At 38.6% G+C, this 22,056-nt stretch overlaps 1 protein-coding gene across 4 annotated transcripts in view; it reads left to right on the plus strand.

Moving 5' to 3' along the window:
* Positions 1-22,056, plus strand: part of sdk1a (sidekick cell adhesion molecule 1a) — an 856,101-nt gene that overhangs the window by 776,989 nt on the left and 57,056 nt on the right. For all 4 annotated transcript variants that reach the window (XM_043711901.1, XM_043711903.1, XM_043711902.1 and 1 more), the window contains 4 exons: positions 4,067-4,123; positions 5,832-5,933; positions 6,033-6,148; positions 10,587-10,773. In XM_043711901.1, the coding sequence (XP_043567836.1) occupies positions 4,067-4,123; positions 5,832-5,933; positions 6,033-6,148; positions 10,587-10,773 (462 nt within the window). The remainder of the gene's footprint in view (positions 1-4,066; positions 4,124-5,831; positions 5,934-6,032; positions 6,149-10,586; positions 10,774-22,056) is intronic.

A 22,056-nucleotide genomic window follows, 5' to 3' on the forward strand; every position in this document is an offset into this window, starting at 1 on the left:
TAGATAGTTGAGTTTTGTTTGTTTTTTTTTCTTTTTTTCATTTTTTTGTTGTTTTTTTTGTTAAATTTTGGCTATTGTATATTTGAGCTAATTGTATATCAATGTTTATATCTGAGAGTTTTGTTTACTTTTGTAAACTTGTAAAAATGTTAAATTTCTAATAAAAATATCTAAAAAAAAACAATGAGAACGAGGCAGAGAGGAGAACATTAATGGATGCTCAAGGCCCATCTGAAGGCAGCCGAGTCAACATATTATACAAGACCACAACGGATCACGGCTCTCCGGGCTGCTCTGGACACGGCGCTCACAAAGTGGTGAAGAGAGGGGTCCCCTTTGCAAAGCAAAGGCTGTTCAACTATGAGGATAAGCCAGGTAGATACCTGGCTTACCTGGAAAAGTGGTCCACTGTCTATTAGGGAGAGAACTGGCAATATCATCCGCAAGCTGAAAAAGATTAATGCCAGATTTTATGCGGAGTTATATCGGTCAAAGGGCTGTGGGGATGGAGTAGCGAGAATAGAAACCTTTTTTGCAACCTGGACCGCCTCGGTATAAACGCAGGTCAGGCTTCTCTTTTAAATTCAACTCTGACAGTATAGTAGGTGCAAGAGGCAGTAAGGCAGCTCCAAGGTGGTAAGGCACTCGGTCCAGACAAGGTTCCCTAATAAATTTTAGGATCTCCCAAATCTGAAGAGGTAGGTGCCTTGTTGTCATATGTGGGTGAATGGGTGCTTAAGGACTCAAGGTCGATATGGCTTGATGTTGAGGCCTCACAGGCTAGATATCCCCTCGTAAACTTACTGTTTATGGACAAGATGAGATCTGTGGCTGAGCAGTGTGAGACCCCGATTATGATAAGTACGGTGAAAGCATGGAGGATATTGCGGCAGGGTGAGGGCAATTTGCTTAAGACCTTGCCGTTCACACCATTAGTGGGAGCCCCAGGATTCAGACCGGGGTCAATGGATTCCGGCTTTAGAGCATGGGAGATTAAGGGAATCTGTTGTTTGGGAGATTTATTCAAGGGAGAGGTCTTCATGTCTTTCAACCAATTAAGTCAGAAATATTGGATTCCTAATCGGGAATATTTTCAGGTTAGGGATTATACACAGAAGAAGACCATGCTCTTGGCCCAGCCCTACAAGTCAGACACAGAGAGGAGAGTGCTCCGATGTGGTGGTGCTCTCTCAGTTAGTACCATATACCATCTGCAGAGAGGGAGTGCCTTGGGAGACACTCTGTGAGATCTGGAGTCAGGTGTTCGGGAAGAAATCTCATCGGAAACATAGGAGGATATATGGGGGAATGCAAAGAAATTTCAATATGCAATAAAGCACAAGCGATGCAATTGAAGATCTTCCACAGGGCCCATATGGCACCAGTGAAGTTAGCAAAGCTTAAAAAAGGATTTTCCCTGAAATGTCCCAAACGTAAAATCAGCATAGGCACCTTTACACATTGCTTTTAGGCCTGCTACAAGATTCGTGGATACTGGGATGCCATAATGAATGAGCTGGAGAAGATTCTGTGAATTGAAGTTAAGGAGGATCTGCTATCCCTTCATTTAGATTAGATTCTCTACAGTGTGGAACCAGGCCCCTCGACCCAACAAGTCCACACCAACCCTCCGAAGAGCAACCCCCCCAGACCCACCTCCCTCTGACTAATGCACCTAACACTATTGGTAATTTAGCATGGCCAATTCACCTGACCACATCTTTTCGGCTGTGGGAGGGAAGCAAAGCACCCGGAGGAAACCCACGCAGACACGGGGAGAATGTGCAAACTCCACACAGACAGTCGCCCGAGGCTAGAATCGAACCTGGGACCCTGGAACTGTGAGGCAGCAGTGCTAACCACTGAACCACTGTGCTGCCCACTGGGACTATCAAATCTGCCCTCTCTGGGTGAGCACGGGAAGAGGTTATTTAACATTCTTACACACTATGAGGAAGAACATTCTCATGAAATAGATATTAGAAAAACCTCCAGGTCTTGCGGGGTGGCGCAGACTTGTGATGGAGCACGTCCCCAAGATTATCTGAAGTATGGTGCATTGTAGAACAGAGTAATTTTATAAGACATGGCAGCCCTTTCTAAATTACATGGACATGGATCTATCAGCGGTACTGATTAGGGCCTTTATATAGCCATGCGAGCCGGATATATTGATCCGGGGGCCCCTGGGGGGAAGAGGCCTAGTAAGTACGGGTATAATAACTGTTGCTCCTGTGGACGGGAGCTTCGGTGGAGGTGCGGTGAGTGGAGTAATGTAACTTAATGTAATTGGATTGTAATTTAATGTAATACTATTTCATTTAATTTGAGTTTATTTTAATTTGGGTTAAGTAAATATGAGATGATTGTATCTTGAAGAGTAGTGGGTAGTTTATTGTTAATATTCATATAATCTGATATTATTTCTACTTTTCTGTATTTTTGTACATTTCTAACTTGTCTTTTTTTGTAAAAGAGTAAATATTTTTCAATAAATATACATTAAAAAAGTGATGAGCATATGGGATGTGAGAAAAAATGTTTTCACTCAGCGAGTATTTAGATGTGGAATGCAGTGCCTTGACGTTTAGTGAAGACAGGTTTAATTGAGGTATCAAAGAAGATTTTGGATGATTATTTGGATAGAAATATATACAAGAGTATTTGAGAAGAAGTAGGAAATTGGCAGCTGATAAAGATGCTCATTTGAAGAGCTGATGCTGACGTGGTGGGCCGAATGGCGGCCTCTGCAGTGTAAAACTTCTGCAATTTTGTAATGAGGTGGTACAATGAGATAAAGGAGAAAAATAAGATCATAAATGCTAAACTCCTTGGTAAGGAGTGGAACTATCTCGAGGGTAGCATGCACTGATCTGAAAAAAGGGATTAGATTTGGATAAATACATAAAAAAAAAGCATCTTGAATTCTAAATTTTTACATTTATTATATATTATATATGGGTGTTGATTACTGAAACAAAAAGGTGATGTTAAAAGTCTACAAGATATTAAGTTCAAATGCAATCGATACACTGTACAATTCCAGGCACTCCTTTCTAGGAAACAAATCCAAATTTGAAAATACATGACTGATTTACTGGACTAGACTTAAGAGAGAGAATTTAGTTATGTTGATTGTCCTGGAAGGATCAAGGTGTTTCACTAGAACATAGAAGGTTAAGGAAGACCTAATAAAAATGTTGAAAATAATGAGAAGGTTTGAAAGGGTAAATAGTTAAAGCACTTCTTAATACTTGCACTGTCGACGAATCATTACATGATATAAATTTAAGGTTAAAACTAGATAAATTTCATGTGCCCTTTACCACTCTATTAGGCTGTTTCTAATCATCATTGATTGATAGTAGGATTCATCAGGAGTGCTTTCAAAAATCAACCTAAAGAGATTTCAAGGAAAATGCTTAATTCAGTGCGTTATTTAAATCTGCAATATTTTACCATAAGTAGCTATTGTGGTTAATTCAATTACAGTATTTAGGAGAAGCATAGCCGCTAAAGAAAAATATAGGGAAGAGCAGGAATATATTTGGAATAGATAATTCTAATTGTTGATCTCAAAATAACACTGGCACGATGGACTGAAGTGGCCTCCTTGTTTAAATTTGTCTGACTCGACAAAAGTATTTCCAGGTGTTTGGGATGTTTTCATTAAAAATAGTAAAGGCATTAATTATTAGTTTCAAAATGCCTTGTATAAAGAGCAATATTAATTAACAGCACAGATGTCATGCATTGGGTATGATGTTGATTTGAAAACACGGCCAATTTTTACTTGTGATACACAGAGAAGTAAACTCCACTTCACATGTTTAAATTGTTTTGTAATCTGTCTAACTTGCTCATCATAGATGTCATTATGACGTTTTCCTGGTGTTGCTAGCTCTGTTCTGAACTGGATTTTTTAAATTTCAAAAATATATTTTACAGGAAACCTTTGTCACTTTTTTGTGTTGTTAATTGAACCTTGCTCTCCTCATTATTAGTTAGCATTGCAGATACTAATCATCTAAACTCTAACTTATTTTGCTTTGCTTACCTCACATAGCTGAGAGTAGCTTCAAGACAGTGAACAGCTCCACAGTAACAGAGTTCGAGCTAACACGTAAGTGTAGACACACACTTTCCTTACCTTAATATTCATTTACAAGATCATATTTCTTTATATAGCTCAGGTTTTACAAGTATTTAGGAACACTTGGATTTAGTCAAAGGTTTGGCTGTGCCATCTCCTGTTTTGAAGTAAGTACTCTATCATATTGCTCGAAAGTAATGTGTCACTTTGCTAAATTGTCTACGGTGTGAAAAGTGTATTAGGTACAGGTAAAGTCTAACCACTTCAAGTGACTTCAACAAATATTCTTGCTGTAAATAAGTAATTATAATTTATTTTATTTCTTCTGTCTGCTTGATGTTCTATCGCTCTGCACACTGATCCCTTTATGACTCCTCTTTCCCTGTCACTGTCACTCACAAATAACTTAATTTGATTTTGCTTTGAAACAAACAGTATCTCAGTGCATTTCCTCAGGCAAGATAATAAAGTTCACTGTCCAGTCATGCTATTGTACTGAAATATGTACCCTGCCCTCCTTTTTTTCTCTCCTCAGATTTTGCCAGCTATCAGATGTTTAAAAAATATGTCTATGCAATAAGCCAGGTGCCTGATTCCTATTAACCATCTGGCTCTGTTTAAAAAAAACTTGCTAAAACATGATTTAATAGATTTGGAATTTATTGAAATGTGATCATTTTTCTGTATAGATCATTTGACTGGGTAGTAAAGATTAAAATCAAAAGAAAACGATGTGTTAAATGTAATCTATCAAAAATTATGCTTTCAACTGGTAACAGTGTGTCTCCCACTGTAAACTATTCCCTAGTCATGCCCAGTGTTTATATAATCTCTTTGTGGGGGTTAACTGTGTAGTTACAATATATGGTATGTCAACTTTGCAGTGTCAGTGCTTCTGCTAGTCATCTTCTGTATTAGCATGATGAAGCAGAGATTTTTCATTGCATCTAGTTCACATCAGGTGTAGTGGGGTGGTTTTGGCAGGGGTCTACCAAATTCTGTTCAGTATTACTCTATATATCACCATTATGTGTGTGTTGACCTTGATCAGCTTTCTCATCAGATTGCCTTCCTGTATGGGGAAGCAACTGCACTATATTTTTATACTTTTACTGATGTTATGACCAGGATTGGTATCTGGTATACTTTAAAGAGCACATGTACCAGAATTTCCTCTACTTGTGCATGTTTTAACATATTGCAGAACCTAATGTGCAAATGCAAATTCTATAGTCTTTCAAATAAATCTACATATTTTAAATTCATGAGTATGACAGACTACTACAGATACATAACATTTTAGTGTGAGTTTAGTTGGAAACAATACAAGGTCCAACAATGTCTCAATTTAGCAAGCATTCCAGATTTTCTCGAATTATGCAAGAAATGTAAATTGGAGCAATACTCAGGGAAGATGACACATTGACGTACTGGCTAGTACTGTGTTTAATTAGGTTTGAATGACAGAATTGGTACCCAGAAGCAGTAAGAGTGCTAAATTTCACTTTGCTCAGTTATAACTCAAAGCGACAGGCAAACGAATAGTATCATGTGCGTCTTTTCTGAACAAGAAATCCAACATGACTAGAGATCATCAGATAGCTCTTCATCTTTTCTGAGAGAACATTTCTCACTTTCCTATTTCTTGCCATCTCCGAAGCATTGTGTAACCAGGCAAATGTTATGGTTATATTTATTTAAAATATACACAGCAGATTTCATGTCTTTTACCCTGCAGATTTAAAGAAGTACACAAGATATGAAATTCTAATGAAAGCATTTAATGTAGTGGGTGAGAGTCCTGCTAGCAGTCCGAAAGAGGTCTACATTGGAGAAGCAGGTAAACAGAGGGAGGGAAACAAAGATCCATTTTGCATTTTTTGTCCCTTTATTTGCTTCATTTGACCACCACTGAATCTCTGAATTGTTTCCCCACCAGTCCCTACAAGAGGTCCTCAGAATATAAAGCTGCATCCTCTCTCAGCAACTCGATTGGAAGTGACATGGGATCCTCCTCCAGCAGAGTCCCAGAATGGCAAAATACAGGGGTATAAGGTAAGGTGGTTGACCTAAGTGAGATCTCTTAGAGTTAGAAATAACTTCAACAGTTTTATAAATTTTGTTATGTTTGCTGATAATATTCCACTAATATTCCATTACAGCCCAGAATTGTTTTAGATAAATGACTTTATAATAAAAGCAGAAATGTTAGAAATCTGAAACAAACACAGAAAATGGTGGAGAAACTCAACAGGTCTGGCAACATCTGTGGAGTGAAACTGAGGTAATGTTTTGAGTCACTACGACTTCTTCAGAACTGAAGTTTTGTTCTAGTTCTAAAGAAGAGTCATGCTGAACTGACAACATTAACTCTGCATCTCACGGATGCTGCCAGACCTACTGAGATTCTGTATTACTTTATAATATTCTGACATTTTAGATTTTGTAGAAGTTGCCCAGTTTGTGTGAAAGGGTGAATGCATCATTGACCTGTATGAGTCTGCTGGATGCTAAATTCATCCATATAAAGCCAGTGAACAATATTAATTTTATTTCTTGGTGACAATGCTTCTTCTGGAGGCGATAGCATGCATCCTTTTCTTCATTATCCAGTTCTGCTGTTAGCCCAGGCTGCATTCAGTGCCATAGCTGTAGTGTATCAAGGTCATCGGATTATTTGTTTCCAGAGGTTTCAGTTTAAATATTTCTGTCTACTGAGTTATGTTAGTTACTCTAGATTCTAATAGTTTTTCATCTATCCAACTTAAAGAATTCTTCATTATTTTTAAGTGTTCGCAAAAATGTTTGCACATGTAATTCATTTTTATATTTTAAAACACGTGCAGTGTTGCACTGTTTACTCAGCACTTACTGCAGTTGAAAATATAAACAGTCAGGACTGGATTTTAGAGTCACTGAGAAAATGACAGCAATCACTCCTGACCTCAAGAAATGTGATCATAAAGATTTGTCAATCTCTGTGGCATGGATTTCCCCTTTCCCCATTAGAGTTCAAATTTGGCAACAAGTCAAAGACATCTCCAACTATCCAGAAGTGATATCAGTAACTTGCCAGTCTCAAAGTATCATAGACAGCAAACAAGGAAGTTAACGTTCTGAACATACTTCCCTTCTAACTTAATTTTTCAGATAGTGAAATAAATGATTATAGTTGGATTAAGATAGAAACTAAAATATAATTTAAAAGAAAATTTAAATGTGTTCTTAATCATATAGATTAATTTGACATTCAGTAATTGTGAAGATTGTACACCGTTGCAAATCCATTTACATCTCACACCATCTTTGAAGGGCTTTTACAGTGAGATTTAACAGTATGAAAGTGGAATTCACTGAAGTTTGGGATTGTATTCTGAGGTTGTCTCAACAGGACACTCTGTGGAAGGGCAACGAATCATTAACAGCAACTTCTGGATTTCTGCATTATTCTGCACGTCCATGGATTCCAAAGTTGCTGTCAGTTTCAATGAAGTCATGATAGCAAAATGTTATTTCCACGGCACTAGAGTACCACTTTTCCATGTGTTGTGAATTACATCCAAATTCTTCAACTATTTGTGCACAACTTTAAGTTGCTAACTAAAAATGTTAGCAGGAGAGAGTGACATCTCAAGGCCTGATTAAGACTATTTCATGAAAATGCAACTGTAGAAAAAAATTTATCAAAGATATAAACACATGAAAAAGAGGCAATCCTGCTAAATCTTTTTGTTTGGCCTTCAAGTTAACAAATCAACATCCCTTGCTCATCATTTATTGTAATTGTTTGAAATTTGAACTATCTGTCCCCTAGTCTTGAAATCCTCCATCCGAGGGAAAAGACAACTACAGTTAACCTATCTATACCCCTCATTATTTTATAAATTTCTATAAGAGTCAATTCAAGGGGTCATATTGGTGCCCTTGCTTTTCCTGAAGTATTTTAATAATCTGCATCTAGTTTTTCTTAAACAACACATGTGCTTGTTATTGTGCTTTGCTTTATTTCATAATAAACAGTAAGGACCATTTTTAAGTTCAATTGTATATGTCTCTCCTGATAACCCATTTCAAACACTTTAAGTTAAAGGTAAGCAGTTTCTGCAACCTAAAATAGCTTAAAATAGTAACTGGATGTGAGACCTGCTTCTTGAAAATCTGTCCAAAATAAAACTCGAGGTGTAGGAATGCACATAATTTACAAAGAGTTCTTATGTAGTGAGTCACTGACATGAATGCTGCTAATTATTTTAACAGTTGCAGCATATTTCAACTTTACGACATGCTATTGAAATAGATGGCAAGAATTGAGGCCCAGGGCTATCTTTACAATAACTTTCACCAGGCATTTCTATATCTTTGTCATCATAACCTGCATGGGTCCATATCGTAGAGTTTTAAAGACTCTTAATTTTTCACAGGCCTCAAATTACTGACGTTGATAAATATCGATGCTCAGGTTAGGATTTACAAATCAATAAGGGACTAGTGATAAGAACATCCCTCTTCAAACCGACAATCTGACACAATCAGTGGCAAAAATAAAAAGTAAGAGAGAGCCAAACAAAAGAAATGCAATGAATGAATTATTTAGACTTCAGGAATAAGATTGCCTGCAGCTGCATATTAGAACACTTTGTCATCATTTATAAATTACCCTATAGTCAGCAAGGCACCTTACTGTTAGCTACACAAGGAAGAGTTGACATACTATGACAGAGATTGGCTAGGAACCCTCCAAAACCCCAACAAGGATAAATGCTTCCCACTTATAATTAAGGTAGTTAATGCATGAGCCACACAGACCAGAAAAGCTGTAGGTTCTATCCAGGACCAGCATTGCTTTGGTAGATCCCAGACAAGGATGGATTTAGTAACATACAATGGCCTTAGTATGCTGGGTTATCAGTGATTAAAATCAGCATCACTAGAAATGTGGTAAGCTTCAGATGTTTGATGACTGGAAGCCTACGTCTAGTGGGGTTCCACAGGGATCAGTGTTGGGGTCCTTAATTTTTATGATGTAAAACAATTTAGACTCAAATGTAGGAGAGTTAATAATTGAGTTTGTGGATGATATGGAAACCGGTAGGGTGGTGTATAGTGAGGAAGATAGCCTTAGATTATAGGAAGACATAGGTTGATCAGATGGGTTGATCAGTGGCAAATGGAGTTCAGTCTGGATAAGTGTGAGGTGATACACTTGGGTAAGACATACAAGATACATGGTGATTGATAAAATCCAGGGAAGCACAGAAGATCAGAGGGACCTGGGTATGCATGTCTAGTGATCCCTTTTGTAGTGGGACAAGTAGATAAGGTGGTTACGAAGGCATATGGGATATTTGTCTTTATTTGCTGAGGCATAGAATTTAAGAGCAGTGAGGTTATGCTGGTTCTGTATAAAATACTGGTTAAGTCACAGCTCGATAGTAGTGTGCAGTTCTGGAATCCACATTACAGAAGGGATATGATAACACAAGAGAGGGTGCAGAGGCGATTTACCAAGCTGTTGCCTTGGCTGGAGAGTTTTAGTTATGAAGAGAGATTGATATCCTGGGATGTTTTCTTTGGAACAGAGAATATAAGAAGAAGGCGCAGGCAATTCATCCCTCAAACCATTTGACATAATCACAAGTCCACTTCCCTGCTCGCTCTCCATAAGCCTTCAACCCACTACCACTTAAAAATTTATCTCTCCCTAAAGTTTGCTCAAGGTCCGAGCATCCACCACATTCAGAAGGAGTGAATTGCACAGATTCTTCCCTTTAAAAGAAGTAATATCTCCTCATCTCGAAGACTAAGGAAACTGAGGGAGTACATAATTGAGATGTATAAAATTATGATGGATGTAGACAGGTTACAGGAAGAAACCTTTCCCCTTCTAGCTGGATCAACGCCCAAGGGGCATAGATTTAAGGCAATCGGCAGAAGATTTAAAGGGGATAGCAGGAACAACATTCCCACCTAGAAATTCCCAGGTGGAAATCTTGAACTCAGTGCCTGTAAGGATGGCAGAGGCACAAATTCTCATAACATTTAAGAAATATTTCAGAATACATTTGGCAATGCCAAGGCATACACAGCTTAAGGCCAAGTCCTGGAAAATAGGATTAGAATAATTGGGTGTTTTTGATTGGCACAGACTCAATGGACTGAAGGGCCTTTTTCTGTGCTGTAGGTCCTTGTGATTCTTGGACAGGATCAGCCACTGACTTTGTGAATGAACAGCCTGCTGTCACTTGTCTAGGCTGACTCAGGGAGAATGGGCAATCAGCTGTTCATAACCAGACCTGTGGAGATGGATTGCAGAAAAGTAATCCATTCTGATAATGGTGATTTAGGATGAGCACTTGAGTCAACTTAACACTTGAGCTAATGATATTTTATGGCTATTACATATACAAGTGAATTTCTTTTTCTTTCGCCCATCTTATCTCCAGATCTTACAATTGTTAATTTGGTATCAAAACAGTGAATAATTCAATTACAGATCCACTATTGGCAGCTTCAAAAGCAGAACGAAACACAAAAAGTGAAGATCCTCTTTCTCCCAGAGAACATTGTCCGCTTAAAAAACTTAACCAGCTATACAGTTTATGTGGTTAGTGTGTCAGCATTCAATGCTGCTGGAAATGGACCCGGGAGTGAACCAGTTGAGGGAAGGACACATCAGGCTGGTAAGAGAAAAGTTTACTGTTTGTACATCAGTCAAAGCTATGCAATAATCTCTTATGAAAATATAATTATTACAGAAATCATTATGATATCCTAACAGTCATGCAATAAATATATTTTGAAACTATTGGGAATGTTCTTTCTGCCCCTAACATTTGTGCAATATATTTCAAATACAGGTCAATAACTGTCCTCATAGTTTCAGAGTTGTTTATCTGGGGGGAATCTATAACATATGATTGGGAAACTACATCAATATGCATGTAAGATTTGGCTGGATCCCTCAGTTTGTATAAAAGAAGAAACAGTAAGCAATTGCTTGCACTACAACTAGTATTGACCAGATGCCCCAGTGCTTCTGACTGCAGATGGGCCAGCAAATCGGTCACTCCAGATACTACTTGTCATATTAAGAGGTAAAAGGAAGATCTTGGACCCAACCCCCTCCCACCTTGCAGGCCCCAACATCCCCCATTATGGGGTCTGATATCTTCCAACCATCTTGACTTCCCTGAACACTCAGTCACTTACCATGCCACCTTTCACTTTGGCATTCTACCTGGTCAAATTGACTCTGATTCTGGACTTCAGAATAGCGCACCTGACTGCTGTGAAAAAGGGAGCATTGCTAGCTTTCCCTGAACAGTTCTGTGCTATGTGGGAACTGTTGGGATAGAAGGTTGGCGGCTCTGCATTTCCGAAGGAGCCATTATCGGTATCTCCTGTGAGAAAAGTGGAGTTTTTATGACATTGAACAGAAGCAAAGTAGAAATCTGAGAGATTGCGACTCCTTAGAAAGCCAAGCCCCTCATTTCCCTAATAATACTGTCATTGTGATTGGTTTAGTATTAACAGCATCTTTGTGAGGTAAATACACAAGCAAACATAGCAGCTATTTCTTGACCAGTTTATTATTTGTGGGCATCTGGAATTCACTACCTGTAAGGATGGTAGAGGCAGAAACCTGACAACATTTAAGAAGTATTTAGATGTACACTCGCTATGCTGGCAAATGGGATTAGAACAGTTAGTCAGTTGTTTTTGATTGGAAGAGAAAAAAGTTTTTTCTGTACTGCAGACCTCTATAACCCATGACTATAATATTTCAGTGTACCATGTAACGTGTTGTCTTCGGAACAAAAGGAAGTATTACGTAGAATCAACTCTATGCAGCCACTTTTAGAAATACCGTACCTTTCTGCAGTATCACACTCAAGCCTCTTTAGTAAACCATTAGTGAATCTATTCCTTTGTGCTGTCTCCTGCCAACACAGAAAAAAACACTTGTGTAGAAATTAATGGACATAATACATTAATATAGAGATCACAACGGAATTAATATAAAGCCTCAAATCTATATGTTGATTATTTTATATTATGCTGTTTATGATGCTCATACTGATGTAGCATTAAATTAACCTAACACACAGATAATCCATAACTACTTCCATGATTGTTTTTCTTTTTCCAGGTCGTAAACAGTGAAATACAATTTTTGGAAGTATTATTATAGAACAAAATTACTTCAAAGTTCGTTAGGATTACTGCTAAACTCAACTAGCAATTTTTGCATTGTAAAATTTGACAGATTTGTTACATTGTCTCTTGGTCATTATTCAAAGAGTCACTGCTGAATTGGTTTACAGTAATGATATTACAGAGCTGCACTAGACTTTGTCTCAGGATTGTTATATGATACTGCTCCAGAGTTTTCTTCTATCATAACAATGATAAATTTATTCTTGAACAATATACTGTTACTTAATACCCAAATTTACAACTCCCTTGTCACCTAAGAGAGATGTGCATCTGACAATTAGAAAGATGAATCATTGGTAGCTCCACTCCTACAGTTAGAGTCTACATATAATTTTGTGCTGTCTGCAAAGAACAACAGACTTTGTCTTTTCTTCATGATACTTATTATGAAATAGTTGCTGAGTCAAATCTTTAGAAATCACTTAGGTTTTTGCAACATTTGCAGCTTTTTTCACATGAAGGTTGCATTCAAAGCCTTTGACTTTCCAATACTTAACAACATAAACCAATATATTTATTGTTCTATTTACTTCCCATTCTCCTAAGCCTCGCTCATGCCATGCATCATTTTACAGTTTACTGGAGCTAAGCATTGTCCTTCCTTTCTTAACTGTCCTGAGCACTGGCATGTTTTGGCCTATAGTAATTCAGTTTGTTAAAAGACCAATTTCATATTTTTACTCAGTGTTTTTCTAACATATATCTTCCAAGAAGGATTTTCTTCTTCCAAACTTTCCTTAGTCCAAGGATATGCTTAACTTTGCTTCAGCTTAGCACCTCCCTTTGAAAGATAATTAAGATCAGCAAATACATATATGGAAAATTACAGATATAAATTTATACCCCTACCCTACAGTTCTGTAACATAACTTTCTGAAATCTCAGTGAGTGTACCCCGCTTGTCCCATTGCAGAATTATTTGTTCAGCTTCTCTGGTGACTTCTTCACTGAGTCTCACAAACAAGGAAGACTACAGATTCATTCACCAGTTCCATCTATGTTACCTGACATTTAACTGTCTAACTGCCAAAAGTGCAAGTTAGTCATTTGTAGAAATGATTTTTTTTTCCATTTTGGGTAGTGTTTTTTTTTAAAGAGATTCATGGTACCCAGTCCTCCATTGGCCATGACAACATTTTTCACCAAATCTTTTGTTCTTCATCTCGTTAGTTAAGCAACTGGCCTGTGCAGCCCCCCCATCTTGTGGAAGCGCACAACTGGAGAGGTGGACATGCTCATAGTGGGAAGGATTTGCAATATTCATGCTGATGGTGCCATTTTTAAACATGAGCTTTACAGCATTTCAGATGCTACAAGTAGGAACAAGCTTTCACATAGTGGTCCTGCACTGTAATTCCCAAGGAAATTGCCAACAAAGAGTTAGGTCCTGGGAGATAAACAGAAATTGCTGGAAAGCTCAGCAGGTCTGGCAGCATCTCTGAAGAGAAGTCAGAGTTAACATTTCAGGTCACATGACCCTTCCTCAGAACTCACGCAATGTGAAATGTTGACTCTGATATCCCTCCACAAATGCTGCCAGATCTGCTGAACATTTCCAGCAATTTCAATTTTTGTCTCTGATTTACAGCATCCACAATTCTTTTGGTTTTTATTGAGTTAGCACCTGAGTTTGCTGACAAGGAGCTGGTGGATGGCATGGTAGAAACAAAGGCAGCACTACATCCTGCTAACTGGCAAAGAAGGCCATGCCCCCTGTCCAAGACAGACTGGACCAAGGTAGCAACCTGAGTCAATGGATTGAAGCAGATGAAATGCAATGCATAGAGGCACAGGAAGAAAGTTCATGATCTTCTGCTATCTCTCACTTCTTAAACCATGACATTTATGACTGCAACCAAGGCATTTTACTTTAATGTGGACAACATTAATTGTATTAGGGCATGGCCTGCATAGATATTCCACTCATTGCTGGGGGCAAAGATTCATTCTATCTATCAGCTTTCCAAGGTATCACACTGTCATTCAAGGAAGGGAGATGTTTGTGAGTCCACTCTCCCTCAGTGCATTAGCTTGCTTAGAGAAACTGCACAAAGTGCTGTGTCTCTCAGGTTGAATGCTATCTTCCAGGATGCTCACACAATACAAAGTAATTTAGCATTCCACATGAACTCTGAAACATTGAAAGACAACCAATGATGAAAAGGTCAAAAGGAAGTTCCTTAGTTTTCTTCTCAATCTGCTGCCTATCATGAGAGCCCTCACTACACAACACTCACTTATCATATGCTGACCAAAGCCTTAAGATAGATATCCTCAGCAGTGTTTGACACTAGTGAACCGCCTCTCTGCTGCTTTTTCCCCATCAATACAACCCGTGATGTATAGCTACGTAAAAGTGGGATCAGGCAAAGATAGCAAATGTAATATCAGCTGGATAATGAAGCACTTATTCAGCAATAAACAAGATCGAGGACTGAAAAAGTAACCAACTCTATGCATATTTTGCATTAAACAGTGGCTGCTTTCCAAATAACCAACAGAAAGTTACACAATTAAAGGAATTCCAAACCAAGTTTATTTATGCTGGAAGCGAGTTTCAGTTAGGTTCTCTCTGGATTCTCGCACTTGATGCAAACTCTATCATGGCCCCTTTAATGTCCCTCCCAGTCAATGTCCTGATCTTCATCCTTATCATCATTCTCACAAAATTCCTCTCAGTGCCCCAATTCCTTTGCATTCAGGACATATCTCCTCTCTGTTGACTCCAGATATTAAGAGCACATGCTACAATGATGCAGCGTCCTTTTCAAGGTTTATCTTGCAGGGCCCTATGGAAGGCATTGACATGTCATCTTAAACAGGCTGGTCCTGCTGATTCTCTGCATTACTCTGAGGCTTTCATAAATTAGTCATGAGCCATGTCTGGAACAGAGCCCATGTTTCCCAATAGTCATCCTTCTAATGCCTGAGGATCATAGAAGGACAGAAGAAATTGAATTTATCATATGTATACATTATGGCAGTCCCAGAATGTCTAGTGCACACCTCAAAACCTAGTCAGATATAATTGGAACATTGATGGAGTGGAAGCCATTTCCATTGATGAACTTTGTGAGTTAATGATAAGATGCTCTCAAATCAACATGGTGCATTCCAAAACACCCTGCATCTATGGGAAAAAACTTACTGGCTACTTGATGCTTCTTGTCACAGGGGAAGGTCATGAAGGTGAAAATGGCATCAGTAATGTTGTGGGTCAAGAGTTGGGAGATCCCACACAGATCCTGAGTTGATCCTTGAAATGTGCCATTGGCATAAAATTCAGAGCAGTTAGAACTTTGAAGGCTACTCAGTCCTTCTGAGCACCGTTTCTGCTCCAGCTGATGACATAATTCACTGATGGTGTCTAGAACATCTTTAATATGATCTTGCGCTGTCTTTCCAAGAAACTTTCCAAGCAAAGCCAGTAAATGAAGAGATTGTACATTCTCTTCGGCTTTCTTTTTGATTTTGTAACGCTGTTTCTCTTTCTGTGGGCTTTGCAGCAGCTACAGGAGTTTGCTGTTTCAGCTAACAATATTAAATTATTCTCTCGTTTGACATTGTCTTCCATCTGAAGCAATGCCATGGGGATTGCAGCCATGGCAATGCCCATGTCAGACACGTGAGCAGATAATCTGTGGGACATGTTAGAAAGAAAACATCATTTCATGGGTATTATTCCTGAACACTCTCATCATTCACCGTGAAGTGCCATGTTATACCCTGACATGTATTCCATAGAGGCTTCATAGAGAGATAAATGTCAGGCCTGAATAAGGGGCTCTGAGGGATGTAACCTTATCCAAATGTGTGTTGTGCAGCCACAATGTTCATGCTATAATGCAGGAGTGAAATTCTGACTGTAAGCTACCATGATGGTGCCCTCCTCCCAAAAATAGCTACTTTTGAACATCACAAACTGACCTTGCATGCTTGCAGTTTAGTGTGCAACTGTGGCAGCTCTGAAGTTTTGTCTTATGAATATATGAACAAAGAGCAAGTGTAGGCCACTCATCCCTTTGAGCCTGCTCCACTATTTAATCTGACTAGGGCTGATCTGATTCTAACTTAAAGTCTACGTTCCTGCATATCTCTGATTAACTTAGATTCTTGATTATCAAGGGGATTTATCTCCCTCTGCCTTTAAAAAAAAATTTAAAGATTCTGTATTCACTGGCTTTTCAGGATGGGAATTCCAAAAGACATTCCACCCTCTGAGAGATAAAAATGTTTCTTCATCCCTGTTTAAATGGGTGACCTTTTATTTTAAATAATGACTCCTCGTTCTGGATTCCCTTGTAAGAGGAAACATCCTTTCTACAGTCAAATGGTCAAGCCCATTCAGGATTATGTATATTTGAATTTAATCACCTCAGACTTTCCTAAATACAGGCCTAATCTTTCTTCATATCACAGCACACTAATTCCAGGTATTGATTGAGTAAATCTTCTCTGAACTGCTTCCAAAGCATTAGCATCCTTCTGTAAGTACAATGACCAGTACTGTACACAGTATTCCAAATGCTGTCTTGCCAATTCCCTGTATAACTGAAATGTAAGCTCAACTTGAACATTGAATTCCTCTCGCAGTAAAGCAAAACGTTCTGTTAGCTTTCCTGATTATTTGCTGTACCTGAGTGTTAACCTTATGTGATTCATGCACTTGAACACTCACATCTCTCTGCATCTCAGAGCTCTGCAACTTCTCACTATTTAGATAACATGTTTCTATTTTTATTCATACTGCCAAAATGGACAGTTTTACACTTTCCCAATTGTACTCCATTGGTCAGATCTTTGCCCACTCATTTAAGATATCTATATCCCTTTGTAGGTTATTTACGCCTTCTTCATGACTCACTTTCCTACCTATCTTCTGTCAATTGCCAATTTAACTACAATACCTTCAGTCTCTTCATCCAAATCATTTATATAAATTGAGTTCAGGTCTGAGCATCAGCCCCTGTGCACAGTGCTCATGGCATCTTGCCAGCCTGAAAAAGATAGATTTATTCCTAGTCTTCCTGTTAGCTAAACAATCTTCTATCCATGCCAATATGTTGCCCCCTACAGCATGAACTTTTTATTTTCCACAATAGTCAGTTAATAATTAGCCTGGTTCCAGCAGAAGTCTTCCAATTTTAGCTATAAAATGTGTTTCACAGAAAAGCCTAAGTGGCACTTTTAAGTTACTGTCTAATAACACTTACTTGGCTGACATGTCAGAGACAATTAGTACAAACAATGTAATGGTCATGATTGTTGAGGCTAAATTGGTAATGTCTATTCTTGGAAAACGATTGACCTGCCGATGAAAATCAGTTTGTAGCTAGATGGGTGGCATGGCATTTGTGAATCAGTGGATGCTTGATTAATATAATTGGCCTTAGGCCAGACCTCACATTCAATCAATTATACTCTAACAACAATGAGAAAGACATTTTCTCACTCTGTCCGCTCTGCATGTGGTAGCACTCATTTGAGGTGTGACCATTTAAGTAAGAGAGAGGAAGGCTGCCAACATATGGGTATATTGCAAATGTGACCCACATTCGTAAAGATAGCAGCATTGAAGCAGAGTGCAGAAACCTCAATTTGTATTGCTCATTTCATTTTCTGAGCTGCTGCTACCTTGTTGCAGACTAATTTCTAACAGTAGGTCGATAAATTTGGGAACACCAGAACTCACCTTAATTTATACTGTGTCTTTGAAACAATGGTAATAATAAGCATAAAAGCCATCTTATTTTCTTTCCAACAAAATAGCTAAAGGTGAATTTATAATTGTCTATCAGTTTGTTATTTTATTGATAACAGTACTGGGTTAACGTTTTTTTCTGGAGTACTGTGTACGACCTTGGTCATCCTGCTATGGGAAGTATATTATTAAATTGGAGAGGATTCAGAAAAGATTTACCAACATGTTGCCAGGATTGGAGGGTTTGCATTATAAGGAGAGGATGGATAGGTTGGGGCCTTTTTCACAAGAGCGTAGGAGATTAAGGGGTGACCTTTCAAAGGTTTATAAAATTACGAGGGGCATAGATGAGGTGAATAGCAAAGGGCTTTTACCTAGGGTAGAGGAGTTCAAACTAGGGTGCACATTTTTAAGGAGAGAGGCGAAAGATTTAAAAGGGACCTGAGGGGCAATCTTGGCCGGCATGCCAAGGTGAACCGCAGGGTCTGTTTCCATGCTGTGTGACTCTATGACTGTATAACTTGAGCAGGCTCTGCAATTAGATTGCAAGACTGCGGGCTGATTGTAATTTGATATTAGTATTTACTGCACCTTTTGCACAGTTAGAGATTTAATAATCAAACAATATTATAATACATCAAATAGGCACGTGGATAAGGATAAGGTGTTTGCCTAGAATGTTCAGTACACACTGTATCCAATAGCTCATAACACACACAAAACGGTTTCCTCCCTGCACTATTAGAATCATGCAAGCATATAAGAACTGTTCTTGTGGTGCGGTGCTGGTGTCCTTACCTCTGAGCTAGGGAAGCCTGGGTTCAAGTCCCACCTGCTTCAAATGTGTATCATAACATCCCTGAAAATGTTGATTAAAAATATTATAGGAACTGCTTGATGACTAAAGAAATCAATACTGGGCCCACTTTTGTTTATCATTTATGTAAGGTTATATTTATATTTGGATGAGAATGCAGAAGGCATAGTTAGTAAGTTTGCAGGTGACAACAAAATTGGTGGTCTAGTGGACAGTGAAGATTACAAAGAGGTCTTGATCAAATGGATTGAGGAGTGGCAAGAGGAGTATATTATGAACCAATGTGAAGTGTTGCATTTGGTAAAATAAACAAGGGCAAGACTTATACAATTAATGGTCAGGGCCTGGATAGTATTGTAGAAAAGAGAGATCTAAGGGTTCAGGTACATACTTCTCTAAAACTTGCACCACAGGAAAACAGGATGGTTAAGAAAGCTTTTAGCACGGCTGCCTTCATTGCTTAGACCTTGGAGTATAGGAATTGGGATGCCATGCTGACATTGTAAAGAATGTTGGTGAGGCTGCTTCTGGATAGCTGTGTGCAGTTCTGATTACCCTGTTATTGGAAGGATATTATTAAACTGGAGAGATTTACCAGAAAAGTGTTGCCAGGATTGGAGGGTTTGAGTTATAGGAAGAGGCCGGATGGGCTGACACTATTTTTCACTGGAGCTCAGAAGGTTGAGGGGGTGACCTTAAAGAGGTTTATAAAATCATGAGGGGTATAGATAAGGTGATCAGATAAGGTTTTCTCCCTAAGGTGGGGGGAGTTCGAACTGGTTTGCGTGAACTAGTTGGACCTCAGTGTCTGTTTCCATGCTGCATGACTCTATCTGGAAGTTGCATAAATATAATAATAATGGTGTTGCTGATTAGTCATAGCCATTATGATAGCTACACGTCTGGCCTTCTGTGTTGAAAAAATCAATACTTTCTCAATATAAATGTCTAGGAAAGAGGAGAATGGAAGTTAATTATTTTTTGTTTTCTTGTAAATTTAAGATCGAGTAGTCAGATCAGTTCCATTTTTCTCATTGTAAATGGAAATATTATTTATATTCACAAATATTTTGTTTATTGCGTCCCTTTTCAGTTTCTGTCATCAAAATATATGAGCCATTATATATTGTGAGAATTCAGATTTCAAGACTACGTTATCCTATTTTTCAGACAGTTAATTGTCAATATTGAATCAGTACCATCAATTTTAGCACAGCAATGTATTTACTGATACAAAAGTAGACATTGATAGCTGAATTACTCTAATGAAGTCTGAATGTTTTTATATAACAGTCAAAATGAAATTATAAGGAAAGCTAGGAAGAAATAGGCTTTTTTTTCTGACAGACTTTAATGTTGTATTGAGAATTGAAGATGATATTCTCTTTAGAATTGACATGCTGTTTACAAGGATTTTAATGTATGTTGCTTATTTTTGTAGATTTTATTGTGGCAAATTATTCAACAAAATCAAATCTATTTGTTAAGATAAGCATCATTTAATCAATGAAGTGTTCTCTTTTTAACAGTCAAATGGCCCAGAGATTTCAAGGAGTAGCATTCACAGTCAGATTGCCCCTCTGCTCCAGCTCTTTTTCCTTGAGATGTCAGTCCTGCATTTCTAGCCAGCATATCCAATCTAGAACATACCTGAAACCAAACAGTTCCCTTATAGGGCAGGTCAGAGGAAGTCAAACCATACCCCAGTTACAGCAGTCATTGTGCCATGTGGCTCAGTGGTTAGCTATGGAGCGGGTTCGATTCCAGCCTTGGATGATTGTCTGTGTGGAGTTTACATATTCTCCCCATGTCTGCATAGAGTTCCTCCAGGTGTTCTGTTTCCTCCCACAGTTCCAATGTGTGCAGATTAGGTGGATTGGCCATGCTAAATTGTCCCATAATGTCCGAGCTTGGGCAGGTTTAGTGCGATTAGCTATGATAAATATGGAGTTATTTGGACAGGATGAGGAAGTAGGATGGTGTTGGAGGTTCAATGTAGACTCAGTGGGCCAATGGATTCTGTGATTCCATGTCCTGTGTTTTAAATGTCTCGCAGCAGAGCTTGCCACTTTTACTGTGAAAAGATAAGAATGTAAAGTGTAAGGTGAGGGTGGCAGTTGATTAAGGGTTAGGCACCAAGTAAGAAGAGTGCCAAATGGGCAGAATGCCAGTTAAATGATAAAGTATTTAGGGTAGTTTGGGGTTGGTGAGGGTAGGAGGAGAGTCTAATGACGAGTGAGTAGGGTGCCTTTGGTTCGATGGCAATGGTGGTGCTGGGTCCAAAAGAGAGAGCTGGGGGAATCAGGTTTAGCAGGGAGGAGGAGGATTTCAAGTCTGGTAGCGAGGTTGTTGGTATTGATCCGGTGCCAGGGAAGGTTAGGTGAAGACGATTGGGATGCTTTAGGTCTGGTGAGAGGGTGTTTTATCCAGCAGAGAGGGAGGGATATCCCGGCTGGCAAGGGAATTGTTGGATCCTATGGGAGAAAGAATTGTGTTGATTTAGGCGGGTTCTTGATTGTCTGGGCTCCACGGCAGAAAAGGGGTTTGTAGCAGTGGTGAGTTGTGGGGGTCAGCTTAATAATTACCCAGCAGTTAGACTAGGTTTTTAATCCTCTGAATTTTCCTTGGTAACTATTAGCTTAACTGAAATGTATCCCTCCAAATAAAGATAGGAGCATTATCTGTTGATTCCTTTAACCACAAGTGCTATATCTATCTCCTTTTTGAAAACACATTGTTTTAACCTCAACAACTTGCTGTTGTCGTGAATTCCACAGGCTCACCGCTCTCTCGGTAAAGAAATTTCTCTTAATCTCAGTCCTAAAAAGGTTTACCCTTTATCCTTAAACTATGACCCTTGGTTCTGGACTCCCCCAACATTGGGAATATCCTTCCTGCATCTAATCTCTTTAGTCCTGTTAGAATTTTAAATGTTTCTAAGGGGTCCCTCTTTTTGTTTTAACATCCAGTGAATACAATTCTAATCAACCCAATCTCTCCTCATACATCAAGCCTACCATCCCAAAATCAATTTGGTAAATCTTTGTTGCACACCCTCTATAGTAAGAATATCCTTCCTCAGATAAGCAGAACAAAACTGCACATAGTGTTCCAGGTGTGGTCTCGCCCATGCTCTGTATAATTGCATCAAGACATCCTTGTTCCTGTACTCTAATCCTCTTGCTATGAAGATCAACATACAGTTTGTCTTCTTTACTGCCCGCTGCA

This window comes from Chiloscyllium plagiosum, chromosome 21, assembly GCF_004010195.1.
Source record: "Chiloscyllium plagiosum isolate BGI_BamShark_2017 chromosome 21, ASM401019v2, whole genome shotgun sequence".
NCBI classification, from domain to species: Eukaryota; Metazoa; Chordata; class Chondrichthyes; order Orectolobiformes; family Hemiscylliidae; genus Chiloscyllium; species Chiloscyllium plagiosum.